This window comes from Pongo abelii, chromosome 23 (assembly GCF_028885655.2).
Source record: "Pongo abelii isolate AG06213 chromosome 23, NHGRI_mPonAbe1-v2.0_pri, whole genome shotgun sequence".
NCBI lineage: Eukaryota > Metazoa > Chordata > Mammalia > Primates > Hominidae > Pongo > Pongo abelii.
Genome location: NC_085929.1, coordinates 38191058 through 38210133, shown reverse-complemented (window position 1 = coordinate 38210133; position 19076 = coordinate 38191058). Strand labels below are relative to the sequence as shown.

The following is a 19076-nucleotide window of genomic DNA, read 5'->3' as shown; positions in this document are numbered from 1 at the left end:
TTGTGACTCACAAAGTCTAAAATATTTATTAACTGGTCCTTGACAGAAGAATATTCTAAACCAACTACTCCGTTTTGCAGATGTGAAGACTAAGGGTTTACCAGAGTTACCCAACATCACTCGAACTACTAATCACAGTGATGGCTAAACACTGGTTCTGCAGATACAGATCCAGGCTTCCTGACCCTGGATACGCATCCAGTAGAGATCTGCTGATATTGGAGGCATAAACCTAGGTTGCATTTTTTGTGCTGCTTGAGATTTAGTCACTTCTTGGGTTGTGCTTTAGTTGCTTGGATTTTTTAAAGAACACTGACTCGCTAACAAATTTTTCTTTGTTTTCAAAGATGGGATCTCACTCCGTTGCCCAAGCTGGAGTGCAATAATGCAATAATAGCTCACTGCAGCCTCGACCTGTGCTTCAGTGCTCCTCCCACTTGTTTCCCAGGTACCTCAAACTGGAGGAGCCCTGACACCAACCCCCGTTCTTTTTTTTTATTGTTATTTTAGACAGAGTCTGACTCTGTCACCCAGGCTAGAGGGCAGCAGAATGATCAAGGCTCACTACAGCCTTGAACCTCCCCGGATTTAGGTGATCCTTCCACTTCAGCCTCCCAAGTAACTGGGACTACAGGCACCACCATGCCCAGCTAATTTTTGTATTTTTTTGTAGGGATGGGGTTTCAGCATATTGCCAGGTTGTCTTGAACTCCCAGGCTCAAGCAAACTACCCACCTCAGCCTCCCAAAGTGCTGGGATTACAGGCATGAGCCACTGCACCTAGCCATAATTTGAGTGTGTGTGTGTGTGTGTGTGTGTGTGTGGTGTGTGTGTATGTGTGTGTGTGATGGAGTCTTGCTCTGTCACCAGGCTAGAGTGCAGTGGTGCGATCTTGGCTCACTGCAACCTCTGACTCCCTGGTTCAAGCGATTCTCCTGCCTCAGCCTCCCAAGTAGCTGGGATTATAGGCACGGGCCACGACACCCAGCTGATTTTTGTATTTTTAGTAGAGACGGGGTTTCATCATGTTACCCAGGATGGTCTCGATCTCCTCATCTCGTGATCTGCCTGCCTCAGCCTCCCAAAGTGCTGGGATTACAGGCGTGAGCCACCATGCCCAGCAATTTTTTTTTTAATTATTATTTCTGTAGAGATGAGGTGTTGCTATGTTGTCCAGGCTGGTCTTGAACTCCTGGCCTCAAGTGATCCTCACGCCATAGCCATTTTACCTGGCTCCCATCCAACAATTTTCAAAACACCCTTTTTGGGGGAAAAAATGAAGGCTTTATCCTTTCCTTCTTTTTAGGATCAGTATTTTATTCTGGTCAAATAGCCCTAGTTGATGATGAAAAATTATTTACAGAAGGATTCTGGTTAATAAATGTAGAAGGGATGACTGAATTAAAAAATCTCCAAAAAAAGGAAAGAAAATCACCATCTTAAAACAATCCTCAATGGATGAAACCATTAGGTGAAAAGTTGATGGGGGCCGGGTGCGGTGGCTCACGCCTATAATCCCAGCACTTTGGGAGACTGAGGCGGGGGGACCACCTGAGATCAGGAGTTTGAGACCAGCCTGGCCAACATGGTGAAACCGCATCTCCACTAAAAATACAAAAATTAGCTGGGCGTGGTGGTGCGCACCTGTAGTTCAGGAGGCCGAGGCAGAATAACTGCTTGAACCTGGGAGCCGGAGGTTGCAGTGAGTCAAGATCACACCACTGCACTCCAGCCTGGGCGACAGAGTGAGACTCTGTCTCAAAAAAAAAAAAAAGAAAAGTAGATGGGGATCTTTATAACGAGGGACTACACTGTACTCTGTGACCCCACTGAACAAGCTTAGGATCACCACAAGTCAGTTAACAAGACATAAATATGCTGGGTGAGGTAGCTCACGCCTGTAATCCCAGCACTTTGGGAGTCCAAGGTGGGCAGATCACGAGGTCAGGAGTTCGAGACCAGCCTGACCAATATGGTGAAACTCCATCTCTACTAAAAATACAAAAAAAAAAAAAAAAAAAAAAATTAGGTAGGTGTGGTGGTGGGTAACTGTAATTCCAGCAACTCACGAGGCTGAGGCAGGATAATTGCTTAAAATCAGGAGGTGGAGGCTGCAGTCAGCCAAGGTCCCGCCACTGCACTCCAGCCTGGGTGAGAGAGCAAGACTCCGTCTCAGAAAAAAAAAAAAAAAAAAGACATAAATATGATTGTGTGTACACAGTAAATTTCAGGAAAGACACAAGTTGTTTCTGGGGAGAGGAATGTATATTTCATGAGATACCTTTCTGAATTATTTGAATGCTTAATTATGTGCATGTTGTACTTTTTTTTTTTTTTTTTTTTTGAGACAGTCTCACTCTCTCACCCAGGCTGCAGTGCAGTGGCATGATAATGTCTCACTGCAGCCCCAACCTCCCAGGGCTCAGGCGATCCTCCCACCTCAGCCTCCTGAGTAGCTGGGACTACAGTCGCACACCACCATGCCTGGCTGTTTTTTTTTCTTAGAGACTATTTGTCATGTGGCCTAGGCTGGTCTTGAACTCCTGGGGCTCAAGCACACTCAGCCCACCTTGGCCTCTCAAAGTGCTGAGATTGCAGGTGTGAGCCACCGTACCTGAAATACTTTCTGAATTTTTTTTTTGAGGCAGGGTCTTGCTCTGTCACCCAGGCTGGAGTGTAGTGGTGTGATCCCAGCTCACTGCAGCCTCTACCTCCCAGGCTCAAGTGATCCTCCCACCTCTCAGCCTCCCGAGTGGCTGGACTACAGGCGCGTATCACCACACCCAGCTAATTTTTGAATTCTTTTGTAGAAACGGGGTCTTACTATGTTGCCCAGGCTGGTCTTCAACTCCTGGGCTCAAGCAACAATCTACCCACCTCGGCATCCCAAAGTGTTGGGATTACAAGTGCGAGCTACCACACCCAGTCACTTTTTGAATTTAAAGGGGATTTCAAAAAGTCTCTTTTCTCTTCACAAACTAAAATATAGAAATACTTTTAATAAATCAAGAGTACAGCAATATAGTTAAAAAGGTAACAAATCAGGAGCCAATGTGCCAGTCATTTTATGTTTCTAAATCTGTTTCCTAATTTGTAAAATGAGAAAGTACGATTCAATACATTCATCTAGGGTTTTTCCAGTTGTAAAATTATGAGTCTCTATCTCCTTTTATTTTTCTACTTCCTTTTTCACAGAATGCCAGGGGGCTTCATCAACTTTTTCCATTAAGCCTCAAACTACTATAGCGCATTCTGTGGTTTGTTTGAGCTACAACAATCTAACTTTTTTTTTTTTTTTTTTGAGACGGAGTTTTGCTCTGTCGTCCAGGCTGGAGTGCAGTGGTGCGATCTCGGCTCACTGCAAGCTCCGCTTCCTGGGTTCATGCCATTCTCCTGCCTCAGCCTCCCAAGTAGCTGGGACTACAGGTGCCCGCTGGGACTACAGTCCCAATAGTAGTGGGACTATTAGCCACCACGCCCAGCTAATTTTTTGTATTTTTAGTAGAGACAGGGTTTCACCACGTTAGCCAGTATGGTCTTGATCTCCTGACCTCGTGATCCGCCCACCTCGGCCTCCCAAAGTGCTGGGATTACAGGCGTGAGCCACCGTGGCCAGCCGACAATCTAACATTTTATACTTTTACACATTTTATTATATGGACATCCATATGCCTCCACTGCTTTATGTAGCCCAGTTACTGCACAGATAAGGCAGGAGTGATGTAATATCTACCTGATGCCAGCAAACTCCACCTTCTGAGTGATATAGGCACATGTGCTGACCTAAGAGGAGGGGGAGAGAGGGGTAGAGAGATGGAGGGAGGGAGGGAGGGAGAGAAGGTGAGAAAGAGAGAGAGATTGATTAACATATTAAGGCCATGAAAAATCACAAACAAGAACTCCTAGCTTTCTAATCTCTTCTACCAACCCAAAGTTGAACTAGCTTGTGAGTAACAGATTTACCCCACAGGAAAACCTGTTAGGGTAGGTATGACAGTAGGTGCTTAAAGAGTTTGGCAAGTATAGATAATAGGAAAGACCAGGTGGATGATAAATGACCAGCTTTACAAATATCCTGATCTTCACATATGTTTACATACATATGTGCATTTACATACTCATTTAAATATCATGTTGTTTCTCATTTTATCTCTCACTTTAGAAAATGGAACCGTCAACAAATAAAAATCAAGCAGATTTTTCCTGAAAATATGCCCTGTGTGGAAATTCTACCTATAATTTGTGGTTTCATAGTACAAAAACTTCACTTCTTCTGATGAGTGTCAAAATAGGGAAAAAAAACCTCAAATGAGAATTTTCAGAACCAGTTCACAGTCCTGATGAACTAGTCTTTTCAAGTTGAAATGTTAATTAAAAAATTAATAAATGTGGGTGTGGTGTATACTGTTTGGGTAATGGGTGCATCAAAATCTCACGAATCACCATTAAAGAACTTATTCATATAACCAAACACCACCTGTTCCCCAATAACATGGAAATAAAAAAAAAATTTTTTTAAGAAACAATTAAAATATAATAAAAATATTTTTATTAAAAAATATTTTATTAAAAATATATTTTAAAATATAATAAAAAATATTTATTAAAAAATATTTTTATTAAAAAATATTTTTATTAAAAATTAAAAAAATTTTTATTAAAAAAATGCAGTGGCTCACACCCATAATCCCAGCACTTTGGGAGGCCGAGATGGGAAGATCACAAGGTCAGGAGATTGAGACCATCCTGGCTAACATGGTGAAACCCCGTCTCTACTAAAAATACAAAAAATTAGCCAGATGTGGTGGCGGGCACCTGTAATCCCAGCTACTCGGGAGGCTGAGGCAGGAGAATGGTGTGAACCCAGGAGGCAGAGCTTGCAGTGAGCAGAAATCACACCACTGTACTCCAGCCTGGGTGACAGAGCGAGACTCTAGCTCAAAAAAAATAAATAAATGAATAATTAAAAAATGGGCCAGGCACGGTGCCTCACACCTATAATCCTAGCACTTTGGGAGGCCAAGTGCTAGGGCGGATCACCTGAGGTCAGGAGTTCAAGACCAGCCTGGCCAACATGGTGAAACCCCCACCTCTACTAAAAATACAAAAAAAAAGGCTGAGCACAGTGGCTCACGCCTGTAATCCCAGCACTTTGGGAGGCCGAGGCGGGCGGATTGCCTGAGGTCGGGAGTTTGAGACCAGCCTGACCAACATGGGGAAACCCCGTCTCTACTAAAAATACAAAATTAGCCGGGTGTGGTGGTGCATACTCCGGAGGCTGAGGCAGTAGAATCGCTTGAACCCGGAAGGCAGAGGTTGTGGTGAGCCAAGATCATGCCATTGCACTCCAGCCTGGGCAACAAGGCACTCCGCCTCAAAAAAAAAATTAGCCGGGCATGGTGGTGGGTGCCTGTAATTCCAGCTACTTGGGAAGCTGAGGCAGGAGAATCACTTGAATCCAGAGGGCAGAGGTTACAGTAAGCCAAGATCCCACCATTTCACTCCAGCCTGGGAGAAAGAGTGAAACTCCGTCTCAGAAAAAAAAAAAAAAAACCAATGAATACACGTGGAAAATGGGAAGAGGGTACAGCAAAAAGCAGTGTGATCTGGAAGCCACAGGATCTGGGTTTTGGCCAAGGGTCAACTTACTATCTAGCCTCGGGCAATTACCTAACTTCTCAATCTCAGTTTCTACCTCTATTAATTAGGGATAATAAACACCTGTCCATGAGGAGATGTGAGGAGCAAACGGGATCAAGTGAAAACCTGAAAACTACGGTTCTATTCCAATGTAAAATACAGTATAACTTCCTATCTAAACCAAAAATGCTGAGTAAAAATCTGTAACAGTAAACAAATAAAAGATCAAAAAAACAGTGAAAAGAGAATGGAAGAACACACAAGATGCTGACAATAATTGTCTGTAGATGCTGAAATCAGAAACGATTTTATATTCTTCTCCCATAATAAACAGGGATTATTCACATAATGGAAAAAGTAACAGACTTTCAAAAAAATCACATCTTACCAAGCTTTTCTTTAGTCGCCACATATCCCCACGGCCAATATACTGATCCTTAAAAGTTAATTCCACTAGGTCAAGGGTCACATCCTAAAAGGAATAATCAAATAATATCTCCGACATTACTTTGCCACACTTTATAGTCAGAAGGTAATGCCCACTTACCATGCAAAAAAACTTACTGCAAAAAAGAAAACTACTGGAAGACCATTCAGTAGCAGAACTCTGATAAACAGAATTATATCCTGCCAAAGCACGCTTTTCAGTATAGTTGGTAAATCTACAACTGATCCTATAGCCGCTGTAGCACATTGAGTGTGACGGGTAGTGGGGGACTCATTCTGTATTTTAGTCTGGATTCTGGCACACAAACGTGACACTGAGCTATGCACTTTATTTCCCTATTAATGTCAATAGTACTTTCTGGACAATAATTTTTATCTATTATAACATCACTTCTTGAAGAAAAATGAGAATACATTTTTAAATGTTAGTATTTTAATAGAAAATTTTACATATAGTTTCACATACAGAAAATGGTTAGGACAAGCTTCAAGAAAAGTGGGGGTGGGTTTAAATGCAACCTACATACTGCCTACATTCTAAATGACATGTAGGCTACATATTTATTTATTTATTATTATTTTTTGAGACAGGATATTGCTCTGTTGCCCAGGCTGGAGTGCAGTGGCGCGATCTCAGCTCACTCACTGCAGCCTCCGCCTCCTGGGCTCAAGTGACTCTCATGCCTCCGCCTCCCAAGTAGCTGGGACTACAGGGGTGCGCCACCACACCCAGCTAAGTTTTGTATTTTTAGTAGAGACAGGGTTTTACCATGTTTCCCAGGCTGGGAGCCACCGCGTCCTGCCTACTAAAACTTTTCTAAAAGATTAGCTGGGCGTATTGTATATGCCTGTAGTTCCAACTACGTGAAAGGCTGCAACAGGAGGATTGCTTGAGCCCAGGAGGTTGAGGCTGCAGTGAGCTTATGGTTGCACTATTGCACTTCAGCCTGGGCAACAGAACGAGACTTTGTCTTGTAAAACTAAACATGTAGGCCATGGGTGGTGGCCAATGCCTGTAATCCCAGTACTTTGGGAGGCTGAGGCAGGTGGATCACCTGAGGTCAGGAGTTCAAGACCAGCCTGGCCAATATGGTGAAACCCCATCTCTACAAAAATACAAAAATTAGCTGGGTGCGGTGGTGCGCGCCTGTAATCCTAGCTACTCAGGAGGCTGAGGCAGGAGAATGGCTTGAACCTGGGAGGCACCGGTTGCAGTGAGCCAAGATTGCACCACTGCACTCCAGCCTGGGCAACAGTGACACTCCATTGCAAAAAAAAAAAAAAAGAAAAAAGAAAAGTTTTAATAAAGACAAGGTCTAACTAAGCTGCTCAGGCTCAAGTGCATAGTTGAACTCCTTGAACTCCTGGCCTCAAGTGATCCTCCTGTCTCAGCCTCCTGATGTACTGAAATTACCACACCTAGCAGGCCACACACATTTAATAATCCAACACTACACTTAAGCAACTCATTGTTTCCTTAGTAATCTAACCTTGAGGAAGGGTGCTTATCATTCCAAAAAGATATTCAAGCCCAAAACAAAGACATACCTTAGGGTCTACAACATTAACATAGACATCCTGATAAGGTCTCAGTCGGAACACTTGAGTCACAGTCTGGTCCACACTGATAGTTTCTAAAACAGAAACAATATCTCGCTCAGATAACACATTTTGAAAAAGCAGATCCATATATTCTAATCTATAAATACTCAACTCAGTAAGCAACACAATTGATCATCTGACACGGGCAACACACAGTCTCTTCCTTTCAGGAGCTTAGAATTTAAACAATTCTCTGCTTTTTAGGTGAAATAAGACCAGAGCCTAAGCAATCAACAAAAATGGAGAGAAAAAGGGAGAAGGGAGGGAAAATAAAGAATTTAAGAAGGAAGAGGCTGGGTATGGTGGCTAACACCTTTAATCCCAGCACTTTGGGAGGTTTAGGCAGGAAGGTCACCTGAGGTCAGGAGTTCGAGACCAGCCTGGCCAACATGGTGAAACCCTGTCTCTACTAAAAATACAAAAATTAGCCAGGCATGATGGTGGGCGCCTGTAATCCAAGCTACTTGGGAGGCTGAGGCATACAAATCGCTTGAACCCCAGACACAAAGGTTGTAGCGAGCTGAGATCGCACCACTGCACTCCAACCTGGGTGACAGAATGAGACTCTGTCTCAATAAATAAATAAATAAAATAAGAAGGAAGATAAGAAAGTTCAAAGACCTGTAAAATTCCAGAAGAGAAAGGAGATCTTCTCTTTGGAATGAAGTTATCAGTGGTAAAGAAGAAACAAACTTTTCCATGAGCCCTTAAGTCTGGTAAGAAACATAACAGGGGGCAGGAGATAAGGGGAAGGTATGAAGGCCATTCTTAGGATTAAGGTTGTATAGAATTCTTTTAAAATCTTTAAATCGGCTGAATGTGGTGGCTCACGCCTGTAATCTCAACACTTTGGGAGGCCAAGCCGGGCAGATCACGAGGTCAGGAGTTCAAAACCAGCCTGACCTATATGGTGAAACCCCGTCTCTACTAAAAATACAAAAAAAAATAGCCAGGTGTGGTGGCGCACACCTGTAGTCCCAGCTACTCAGGAGGCAGAGGCAAGAAAATTGCTTGAACCCAGGAGGTGGAGGTTGCAGTGAGCCAAAATCACGCCACTGCACTCCAGCCTGGGCGACAGAGGGATACTCCATCTCAAAATAACATAACATAACATAACACAACACAACACAACACATAACATAACATAAAACATAACATAACATAACATAACATAAAAAATGAAAACTTTAAATTTTTTTTTTTACTGCTCCTTGCGGAGCAGGGATAACCCATAGGCAGTGTAACCAGAGTAGCCAGGTTTTATAGAATGTTTTCTCCTCAAATTGAAATATTGAATTGTTAAATATGAGTGGATAGCCAGGCATGGTGGCTCATGCCTGTAATCCTAGAACTTTAGGAGGCCAAGGCATGAGGACTGCTTGGGCCCAGGAGTTCAAGACCAGCCTGAGCAAAAATTTAAAAAAAAAAAAAAAAAAAAATTAACCAGGCATGATCCTGTGGGCTGGGCATCTGGGGTCTTAGCTACTCGGGAGGCAGAGGTGGGAGATGGAGAATCATTTGCACCCAGGGAGGTTGAGGCTGCAGTGAGCCGTGACTGCACCACTGCACTCCAGTCTGCACAACAGAGAGAGGCCCTGTCTGAAAGGCGAAAAAAAAAAAAAGGCAGGGGCAATGGTGCAGTGGCTCACACCTGTAATCCCAGGACTTTGGGAGGTTGAGGCAGACAGATCACCTGGGGTGAGGAATTTGAGACCAGCCTGGCCAACATGGTGAAACCCCATCTCTACTAAAAATATAAAAATTAGGCCGGGCATGGTGGCTCATGCCTGTAAACCCAGCATTTTGGGAGGCTGAGGTGGGCGGATCACGAGGTCAGCAGTTCGAGACTAGCCTGGCCAACACAGTGAAACCCTGTCTCCACTAAAAATACAAAAATTAGCCGGGTGTGGTGGCCTGCGCCTGTAGTCCCAGCTACTCAGGAGGCTGAGGCAGGAGAATCCCTTGAATCCAGGAGGCGGAGGTTGCAGTGAGCTGAGACCATGTCATTGTGTTCCAGCCTGGGTGACAGAGTGAGACTCCATCTCAAAAAAATAAAAATATAAATATAAAAATTAGCCAGGCATGGTGGTGCAAGCCTGTAGTCCTAACTACCTGGGAGGCTGAGGCAGGAGAATCACTTGAACCCAGGAGGCGCAGGTTGCAGTGAGCCAAGGTCGTGACACTGCACTCCAGACTCCAGCCTGGGCAACAGAGTGAGACTCTATCTCTTTAAAAAAAAAAAAAAAAAGAAAGAAAGAGTGGGTGACATCAAAGCCCTTTATTTTATTTATTTATTTATTTAGAGACAGGATTTTGCTCTTGTTGCCCAGGATGGAGTGCAATGGCGTGATCTCAGCTCACCGCAACTTCTGCCTCCCAGATTCAAGCAATTCTCCTGCCTCAGCTTCCCGAGTAGCTGGGATTACACACATGCGCCACAATGCCTGGCTAATTTTATATTTTTAGTAGAGACGGGGTTTTACCATGTTGGTCAGGCTGGTCTCAAACTCCTGACCTCGGGTGATCCACCTACCTCAGCCTCCCAAAGTGTTGGAATTACAGGCGTCAGCCACTGCACCCAGCCATCAAAGCCCTTAGAGCAACCAAGAATTTTGTTGCTTTTTTTCTCTTAAGAACTATTTAAAAGAGTATCTTATTTACTTTCAATTAACATTTTGGTTCCTTGAACAGCATGGCATAGCCATTAGAGGGAAAAAGAAAGGATTTGAATCCAGAATAAGTAAGCAGGAATCACCGCTTCTGGCTACACCTAGACTGTATAGTCTGGCAGAGAATAAACTTCCTCACTCACTCAATGCTAGATTACACAACGCTCCCAGGACAGTGCCTTGCACATGTGGTGGGCAATCATCAATATATATTTCTTCCTCCCCAATCCCTACTCACCCAGAGTAGGCATTTAACAAATAGTTTGTGAAAAAATGGGACAGATGTGGTGGATCACACCTGCAATCCCAGCACTTTGGGAGGTCAAGGTGTGAGGAACTCCACTTGAGGCCAGGAGTTCAAGACCAACCTGGGCAACAGGCAAGTTGTGTATTTTTTTTCTTTTCTTTTTTTTTTTTTGAGGCGGAGTCTCGCTCCGTTGCCCAGGCTGGAGTGCAGCGGCGCGACCTCGGCTCACTGAAACCTCCACCTCCTGGGTTCAAGTAATTCTCCTGCCTCGGCCTCCAGGGTAGCTAGGACTATAGGTGCATGCCACCGCACTCGGCTAATTTTTTGTATTTTAGTAGAGACAGGGTTTCACCATTTTGCCCAGGCTGGTCACAAACTCCTGAGCTCAGGTAATCTGCCTGCCTCAGCCTCCCAAAATCCCAGGATTACAGGCATAAGCCACTGTGCCTGGCCTTTTTTTTTTTTTTTTTTTTTTTTTGAGATAGGGTCTTGCTCTGTTGACCAGGCTAGACTGCGGTGGCGCCGTTATAGCTCATTGTAACCTCAAACTCTTGAGATCCAATGATCCTTCCACCTCAGCCTCCAGAGTAGCTGGGACTATAAGCGTCAACTTGACAATTTTTTTTTAGCGGGAACACAATTTGATAAGAAGAGAACTCCAGCCATAAAAGAATGGAATCATGTCCACTGCAGCAACATGGAGTTGGAGGCCACCATTATCCTAAGTGAACTAACTCACAAACAGAAAACCAAATACTGCATGTTCTTACCTATAAGTGGGATGGAAATAATAGACACTTGGGACTCCAAAAACAAGGACAGGGAAGAGGATGAGGGTTGAAAAATACAATGTTCAGGCTGGGTGCGGTGGCTCACGCCTGTAATCCCAGCACTCTGTGGGGCTGCAGCAGGAGGATCATGAAGTCAGGAGACTGAGACCATCCTGGCTAACATGGTGAAACCTCGTCTCTACTAAAAATACAAAAAATTAGCCGAGCGTGGTGGCAGGCGCCTGTAGTCCCAGCTACTTGGGAGGCTGAGGGAGAATGGCATGAACCCAGGAGGCGGAGCTTGCAGTAAGCCACTGCACTCTACTGCACTCCAACCTGGGTGACAGAATGAGACATTGTCTCAGAAAAAAAAAAAAAATACAATGTTAAGACACAGATAAAACATTCTGTATCCCTATCTGTTCTGTCAGATACAAGGTTCACTGTGCAATGGATACAATAGAAGCCCAATCTCCACCAGTTCACAATATACCCATGTAACAAACATTCCCATGTACTGCCTGAATTGAAAATTAAATTAAAATTTGTTTAAAAAAGAAAGAATTACTTGCCCTCATCCCTTGAAATTACGAAGAGAGGTTTCTTACAGTTTCTGAGGCAGTAAATAAAAAATTCTAAGAGGACTGATGTAATTCTTACCCTTCTGTAAATCTTCCTTAAGTGACTTGACCTGCAAAAGCAGAGGGCTGAAAAAGAGAGCAACAAGAGAGTTGGGATACTGCGAGCAGTAACTCCCTAGCATCCTTCATCCCCCACAAAAGGCAAATAGGTCACTCTGACCATTCTGTGAATTACAGCACAACAATGGGAGAAAGCTCCCTTAGAAACAAAGAAACTCGTCTGGGTGCGGTGGCTCACACTTGTAATCCCAGCACTTTGGGAGGCCGAGGCAGGCAGATCACAAGGTCAAGAGATCGAGACCATCCCGGCTAACACAGTGAAACCCCTTCTGTACTAAAAAATAGAAAAAAATTAGCTGGGCGTGGTGGTGGGCGCCTGCAGTCCCAGCTACTTGGGAGGCTGAGGCAGGAGAATGGCGTGAACCTGGGAGGCGGAGCTTGCAGTGAGCCAAGATCATGCTACTGCACTCCAGCCTGGGCAACAGAGGAAGACTCCATCTCAAAAAAAAAAAAGAAACAAAGAAACTCCATATGCACTAAAGGAAATGGACAAATGCTACAGAACCTTTCAGTTGTCATCTCAGCTTTAAAACCAGAAAGAGGCTGGGCTCGGTGGCTCATGCCTATAATCCCAACACTTTGGGAGGCCAAGGCAGGTGGATCACCTGAGGTCAGGAGTTCAAGACCAGCCTGGCCAACATGGCGAAACCCTGTCTCTATTAAAAATACAAAAATTAGCCAGGTGTGGTGGCCCACATCTGCAGTCCCAGCTACTCGACAGGCTGAGGTAGAAGAATCACTTGAGCCCAGGAGGCAGAGGTTGCAGTGAGCCGAGGTGGCACCACTGCACTCCAGCCTGGGTGACAGAGCAAGTCTCTCTCTTTTGGGGGGAAAAAAAAAAAAAAAGGCTTGGCCCAGCAAGGTAGCTCATGCCTGCAATCCTGCACTTTGAGAGGCCAAGGCAGGCGGATCACAAGGTTAGGAGTTCAAAACCAGCCTGACCAACATGGTGAAACCCCGTCTCTACTAAAAATACAAAAATTAGCCAAGCATGGTGGCATGCACATGTAATCCCAGCTACTCAGGAGGCTGAGGCAGGAAAATGGCTTGAACCCGGAAGGCGGAGATTGCAGTGAGCCGAGATCATACCACTGCACTTCAGCCTGGGTGACAGAGTGAGATTTCATCTCAAAAAAAACAAAAAACATGGCTAGGTATGGTGGCTCATGCCTGTAATCTCAGCACTTTGGGAGGCCTAGCAGGATGGATCACTTGAGACAAGTGTGGCCAATATGGTGAAACCCCATCTCTACTAAAAAATACAAAAATTAGGCCGGGTGCGGTGCCTCACGCCTGTAATCCCAGCACATTGGGAGGCCAAGGCCAGTGGATTACCTGAGGTCAGGAGTTCAAGACCAGCCTGGGCAACATGGTGAAACCCCGTCTCTACTAAAAACACAAAATTAGCTGGGCATGATGGCGCATGCCTGTAATCTCAGCTACTTGGGAGGCTGAGCCTGTAATCTCAGCTACTCAGGAAGCTGAGGCAGGACAATCACTTGGGGCTGGGGGGCACAGGTTGCAGTGAGCTGAGATTACACAACTGCACTCTAGCCTGGGTGACAGAGCTAGACTCCATCTCAAAAAAAAAAAAAGAAGGAATGGACCACTTTTGAAAAATTATTTGTTGATCAAATCCTAGAAGGCATGATCATTTTTTTTTTTTAAGACAGGGTCCCACTGTGTTGTCCAGGCTGGTCTCGAACTCCCCAGCTCAAATGACCTACACACCTCAGCCTCCCAAAGTGCTGGAATTACAGGATTGAGCCACCACAACATGAGCATTTTGAAAGGCAAAGAGACCTATCTGCCTTTCAAACCCCTTGGACATCATTTGGAAACAGTGAATTGCCCAGTTCCATGGATCCTATGAGACACTCACCTGTATTCATCATTGGGGTGTGCAATCTCTACAATGTCTCCAAGCTTGATGTGAGGGAACACTTTGGGGTTCACAACTAGCTCATCATCTGAAAGACAATTCAGCCACTTCAAGTAGAAAAACACTCATTAGGTACACTGTGTATGTTCTCACACTGGTTCCTCACAACCTCATCAGGATGGTATTACCACCCCATTGACAGATGAGGTTCTATTTTGAAACGAGGCTTACAATGACTAATGGATTCACACAGGAACACCAAGCTACAGAGCAGCAGAGTGGGATGGCGCTCAGGTACCTTTGTCTCCATACCCCGTGCTCTTTCTACTACCGCACTGCTTCCAGGGACAGAGCAGCCCTCAGTATCTGGGAATTAGGCTTCTGGACAGCCTTTTACCCCCTTAAATATTGTGTATCTGGCATATAATAGGAACAAAACAGGCTGGTTCCCACAGATACAACACAATTCCTTACAGTTATTCAAGGTTCAAATAATTTCCCAATGTCTTAATGTGACCCTCACAATAAATCTTTATATCTAACAGGAGTAAGAAAATAACCTCAGAGAGTCCAGGAGCAGTGGCTCACGCCTGTAATCCCAATACTTTGAGAGGCCGAGACGGACAGATCATCTGAGGTCAGGAGTTCAAGACCAGCCTGGCGAACATGGCGAAACCCCATCTCTACTAAAAATACAAAAATTAGCCAGGTGTGGTGGTGGGAGCCTGTAATCCCAACTACTTGAGAGCCTGAGGCAGGAGAATCACTTGAACCCAAGAGGCGGAGGTTACAGTGAGCTGAAATCACACCACTGCACTCCAGCCTGAGTGACAGAGCGAGACTGCATCTCAAAAAAATAAATAAATAAAAGAAGAGGGATGTGGTTTCATGTTTATCGACCCCTGCCCCTCTACTAGGGATGGGGAGAACTCTCTCAAATATTGCAAACTCAGAAGCATGAAGACAGAATGACTGTTTTGCTGTTTTAATTTGCAAGGAAAGACATCACCTTTAATTATGCTAATATCATGACAATTAAGTTTATCTAGATTTCAAATATAATCAGACCCAACAAAAATTCAGCCTAGTAAAATGAAACACTGGGTTACTCCCAAATTTTTTTGTTTTCTTTTAATGATAAGGTCTTGCTGTTGCCTAGGCTGGCGTACAGTGGCTATTTACAGGGACAATCCCACTGCTGATCAGCACAGGAGTTTTGACCTGCTCTGTTCCCAACCTGAGGTGGTTCACACTTCCTAAGGCAAGCTGGTGGTCCCCCACTCCTGGGAGGTCACTATATTGATGCAGAACTTAGTGCAGATGCCCAATCAGCACAATGTACTATAGTCTGGAACTCCTGGGCCCAAGTGATCCTCCTGTCCCAGCCTCTTGAGTAGCTGTGACTACAGGCACACACCACTGCACTCAGCAATCCCTAATTTTATTTGCTATGTTTCCACTGACAGTTTCACGACAAATGCTCCTTCGAGCTTCCTCCCTAATTTACATAGTCTGAATTAAGGTCCGTGAGAACATATAAGGTCCGTGAGAACATATCCCCTTCTGCTTGGTTTTATCATTTCCTTTTTGCATGTCTATCTTACCGAACTGAAAACTCCTTAGGGACAAAGAACCTTGTGGTATTCATAATCATTATGTCTGGCACAGGTATACACCTAATAAATATCTGTTGGTTGTTTCTTTTTTTTTAATTTTTATTTTTTTAAAGACAGGGTCTTGCTCTGTTGCCCAGGCTGGAGTGCAGTGGCGTGATCTCAGCTCATTGCAACCTCTGCCTCCTGGGTTCAAGCAATTCTCGTGCCTCAGCCTCCCTAGTAGCTGAGATTACAGGCACGCATGACCACACCTGGCTAATTTTTGTATTTTTAGTAGAGATGGGGTTTCACTATGTTGGCCAGGCTGGTCCCGAACTCCTGAACTCATGTGATCTGCCCACCTTGGCCTTCCAAAATGCCAGGATTACAGTCATACGCTACCATGTCCAGCTGTTAGTTGTATTTTGACCTACAGTCTTGCAGAAGACTAGATACAGCATCTAACTACCTTTGTATTTTATACATAAAAATATGTATTTGTATACATTGTATATACTGTATCCTTGTATTCTTCTCTCTGCCAAAAGTTATTTGTTTTATTCCACTCCACAAATATTTAGGCAACATCAACAGCATCAAAGTAATAATAATAGACTGTGCATTTTAGCAGAAATTGTAGTTTAAATATAGCGATGCCTGTAACCTGGTAATTACAATGGCTACATTTATTGAGCACAGAGTCTAACACTCTGCTAAACGCATTACATATATCACTTTACTTAAGCCTCACAACGCTCTATGATAGAGAAACTATTGTTTTCCCTTTTTGGCAGTCCTTCCCCTCTGGAGGCTTATATCTACATAATGTAGAAGTAAATACACCCTAAAATACAATGTTAAAAAGACTCATGCCGTCGCGGTGGCTCACGTCTGTAATCCTAGCAATTTGGGAGGCCGAGGTGGGCGGATTGCCTGAGCTCAGGAGTTCGAGACCAGCCTGGGAAACATGGTGAAACCCTGTCTCTACTAAAATACCAAAAAAAAAAAAAAAAAATAGCCGGGCATGGCGGCATGCACCTGTAGTCCCAGCTACTCGGGAGGCTGAGGCAGGAGAATTGCTTGAACCCGGGAGGGGGAGGTTGCGGTGAGCTGAGATAACACCACTGCACTCCAGCTTGGGGACAGAGCAAGACTCTGTCTCAAAAAAAAAAAGCCAATAAATAATAAAATAAAATAAAAAGACTCATTATATTGTTAACTCTAATTTCTGAAGTAAATAAGGCTGTTAAGACACAATGGAAAATTATTCCCTTACAAAAGAAAAAAAAATTATACTAAGTGCCCTTTTATTCTTCAGATTTATGGATTCAAGGTGCTAAGAAGAGCTGGGTACAGTGGCTCATGCCTGTAATCCCAACTACTAGGGAGGTTGAGGTGGAAGGATCTTTTGAGCTCTGGAGTTCCAGACCAGCCTGGGCAACATGGGGGAACGTGTCCCAAAAAAAAAAGAAAAGAAAAGAAAGGAAAAAAAATCGATGTTAAGAGAAACTATTCTAAAGCCCTTCAACTTTCAGATAAGGTACACTAGGAGCTTGTCCAAGGTCACCAGGAAAATTAGAAGCAGAGTAGATACTCAGACTATAGTTCAATGCAGAATAACATGTTGTATCCTGCTCCTTCTTCCCATGCCTAGAAGCCAGGCAAAGGTTTATGCTTTGATCATACCTGCTCTATGCACATCTATGCTGCTTCTCTCTCACTCAATGTAAAAACTGATATATGATTTTAGTTTCTCTTATCTGCCAAACCAGTGGAGGCTGGAATTTTATGGAACATACTCGGAAGATTTGTAATAAACAATGCAATTCAACAAATGAAAGGTAGTAAACCGGCAGCATTCACAATGTTCCTTAAAAGTCTGAATGCAAATGCATTAGAAGGGTCCTGCCATACTCCTTGTTACTGTATGATAGTTGCTACTTTAGTCTGTTTAGTCGCCTGTTTAGCCTCAATTGTCACACGAGTCAGTGTGTAATTTCAAGGCACTGCACACACCAGAACCTCAGCCAACTTACAAAACCTCGAAACACCAATCGATACTGACCACTGCCCCCAAAGCCCTTCTTGTGGATGACGAGTTTGTAGACCTTTGTTGTTCTCATCTTGCACTGTTTTTCCCTTTAGCTGTTCCAAGGTTGGGGCAAAGAAGTCATCTTGCCTCCCTGCCATAGAAATACAAACAAAAAGGTTGGAATGTCAGATTTTTCCTTGCAACCACTCTTTGATTTTAGGCCAGTGAAGATACTGGTGTTGCTCTGCTGTGAAGTGGTGCCAAGTGACTCTTGGAAGAAGTCACTCCTCCAGTTACAAGGAGCGATGCAGAACAAATAGAACCACAGAATCCAGGAACTAAGGGGAATTCGGGCCAGGGGCTAGTCAAACCTAGGAAAAGATATTCTATCACTCCCCTATAGGGTAAGCATTGCGGTGAATGGGTACTCATCACCTTGTGTCCATCTGCACCAATAACACCCAAATAGTAAAGACATCTTAAAAGAGGTTAGCCCACTCATTTTGTAGATGAAAGTGTGACTCCGGGCAGGGGATTTGCTCAAGGTCACTCGAGACTTAAGAGGCACTCCCACCATTCTCTTTTTGCTGCCAATATCCTGAGCAAGGCAACCACAAACAGGAGGAAGGCAGGAGTTCCTTCCCCAAACCTCGGTCTGTGCGAACTCTCAGCAGACCTTCCCTGACTCCGTTTCACAGCTGAGGCAGCTGAGGCTCAAAGAGGGAGAGAGACTTGTCCAAGGTCACACAGCGGATTGGGGATGGTGCCTGGAACTCGAACCTGGGCCAAGGTCCCCTATCTCAAGCCCCCCCAGTCCCCAGTCCGGGGCGGGCAGCTCCACTCACCGAAGCTCTAGAGCCCCTTCCTGCCTCTGGCCGGGGCACCGAGGGCTGGACCCTCTCCAGGTTCCCTGCGCCTCCTCCAGATACCCCGCCTACGCCCTCGCGGCCCGCGCTGCTTCCGCCCCTAAGCCTGAAGCCCCTGCAAGGCCCGCCCCGACCGTGTAGCGCTCACCTGAGAACCCGCGCCGCTCCGGTGGCTCCGCCCCGGGGCCCCGCCTCCTTCCCGCCCTCGCGCTCCCGCGCCGCTCTCGCCGGGCCTCCGTCTCGTCTCGGTGGCCGCACCACTTCCTCATCCGGGGCTCGAGCTGGGGGCGGGGCGTCGCGTGCGGCCTCTTCTTTGGGCCACCTCCTGGCGTTTCCTGCCCTCGAGCGCTAGAGCCTCTCGCCTCACGGAGGAAATCCATTTCCTCGCAGTCTATCTGACATAGATCCGTGGCTACAGAGCTTCGTTTCCGACTGAGTGACCTCCCCACAGGGGAAACGAGATCCGTCAGAGCTCCGTTTTCTGTTATATGAACGAGGTTAATGACTCATGTGGCCTCATTGGGCTGCTAAGAGGCGCCAACGAGAGTTTCTGGGAGGACTTCTGTAAAATGCATGGGGCTGAGCACGCGAGAGTTAGTGTGATGGCCTCTGCTGGGAAGTGTCC

The 19076-nt window shown here is 45.0% G+C and overlaps 1 protein-coding gene across 19 annotated transcripts in view; it reads right to left on the bottom strand.

Moving 5' to 3' along the window:
* The window catches only part of DEPDC5 (DEP domain containing 5, GATOR1 subcomplex subunit), a 161629-nt gene extending 142927 nt beyond the window's left edge, over positions 1-18702 (bottom strand). For 15 of the 19 annotated variants that reach the window (XM_063722851.1, XM_063722853.1, XM_024239724.3 and 12 more), the window contains exons 1-7: positions 18600-18702; positions 17619-17736; positions 13959-14046; positions 12036-12082; positions 7636-7721; positions 6029-6112; positions 3734-3783 (exon numbers count right to left, since the gene is read on the bottom strand). In XM_063722851.1, coding sequence (XP_063578921.1) covers positions 3734-3783; positions 6029-6112; positions 7636-7721; positions 12036-12082; positions 13959-14046; positions 17619-17676 — 413 coding nt within the window. In that variant the 5' untranslated portion in view covers positions 17677-17736; positions 18600-18702. Of the gene's footprint in view, positions 1-3733; positions 3784-6028; positions 6113-7635; positions 7722-12035; positions 12083-13958; positions 14047-17618; positions 17737-18430 lie in introns of all 19 variants that reach the window. The other 4 variants (XM_024239716.3, XM_024239718.3, XM_054543340.2 and 1 more) reach the window with 3 other exon arrangements.
* Positions 18703-19076: the final 374 nt, after the last annotated feature.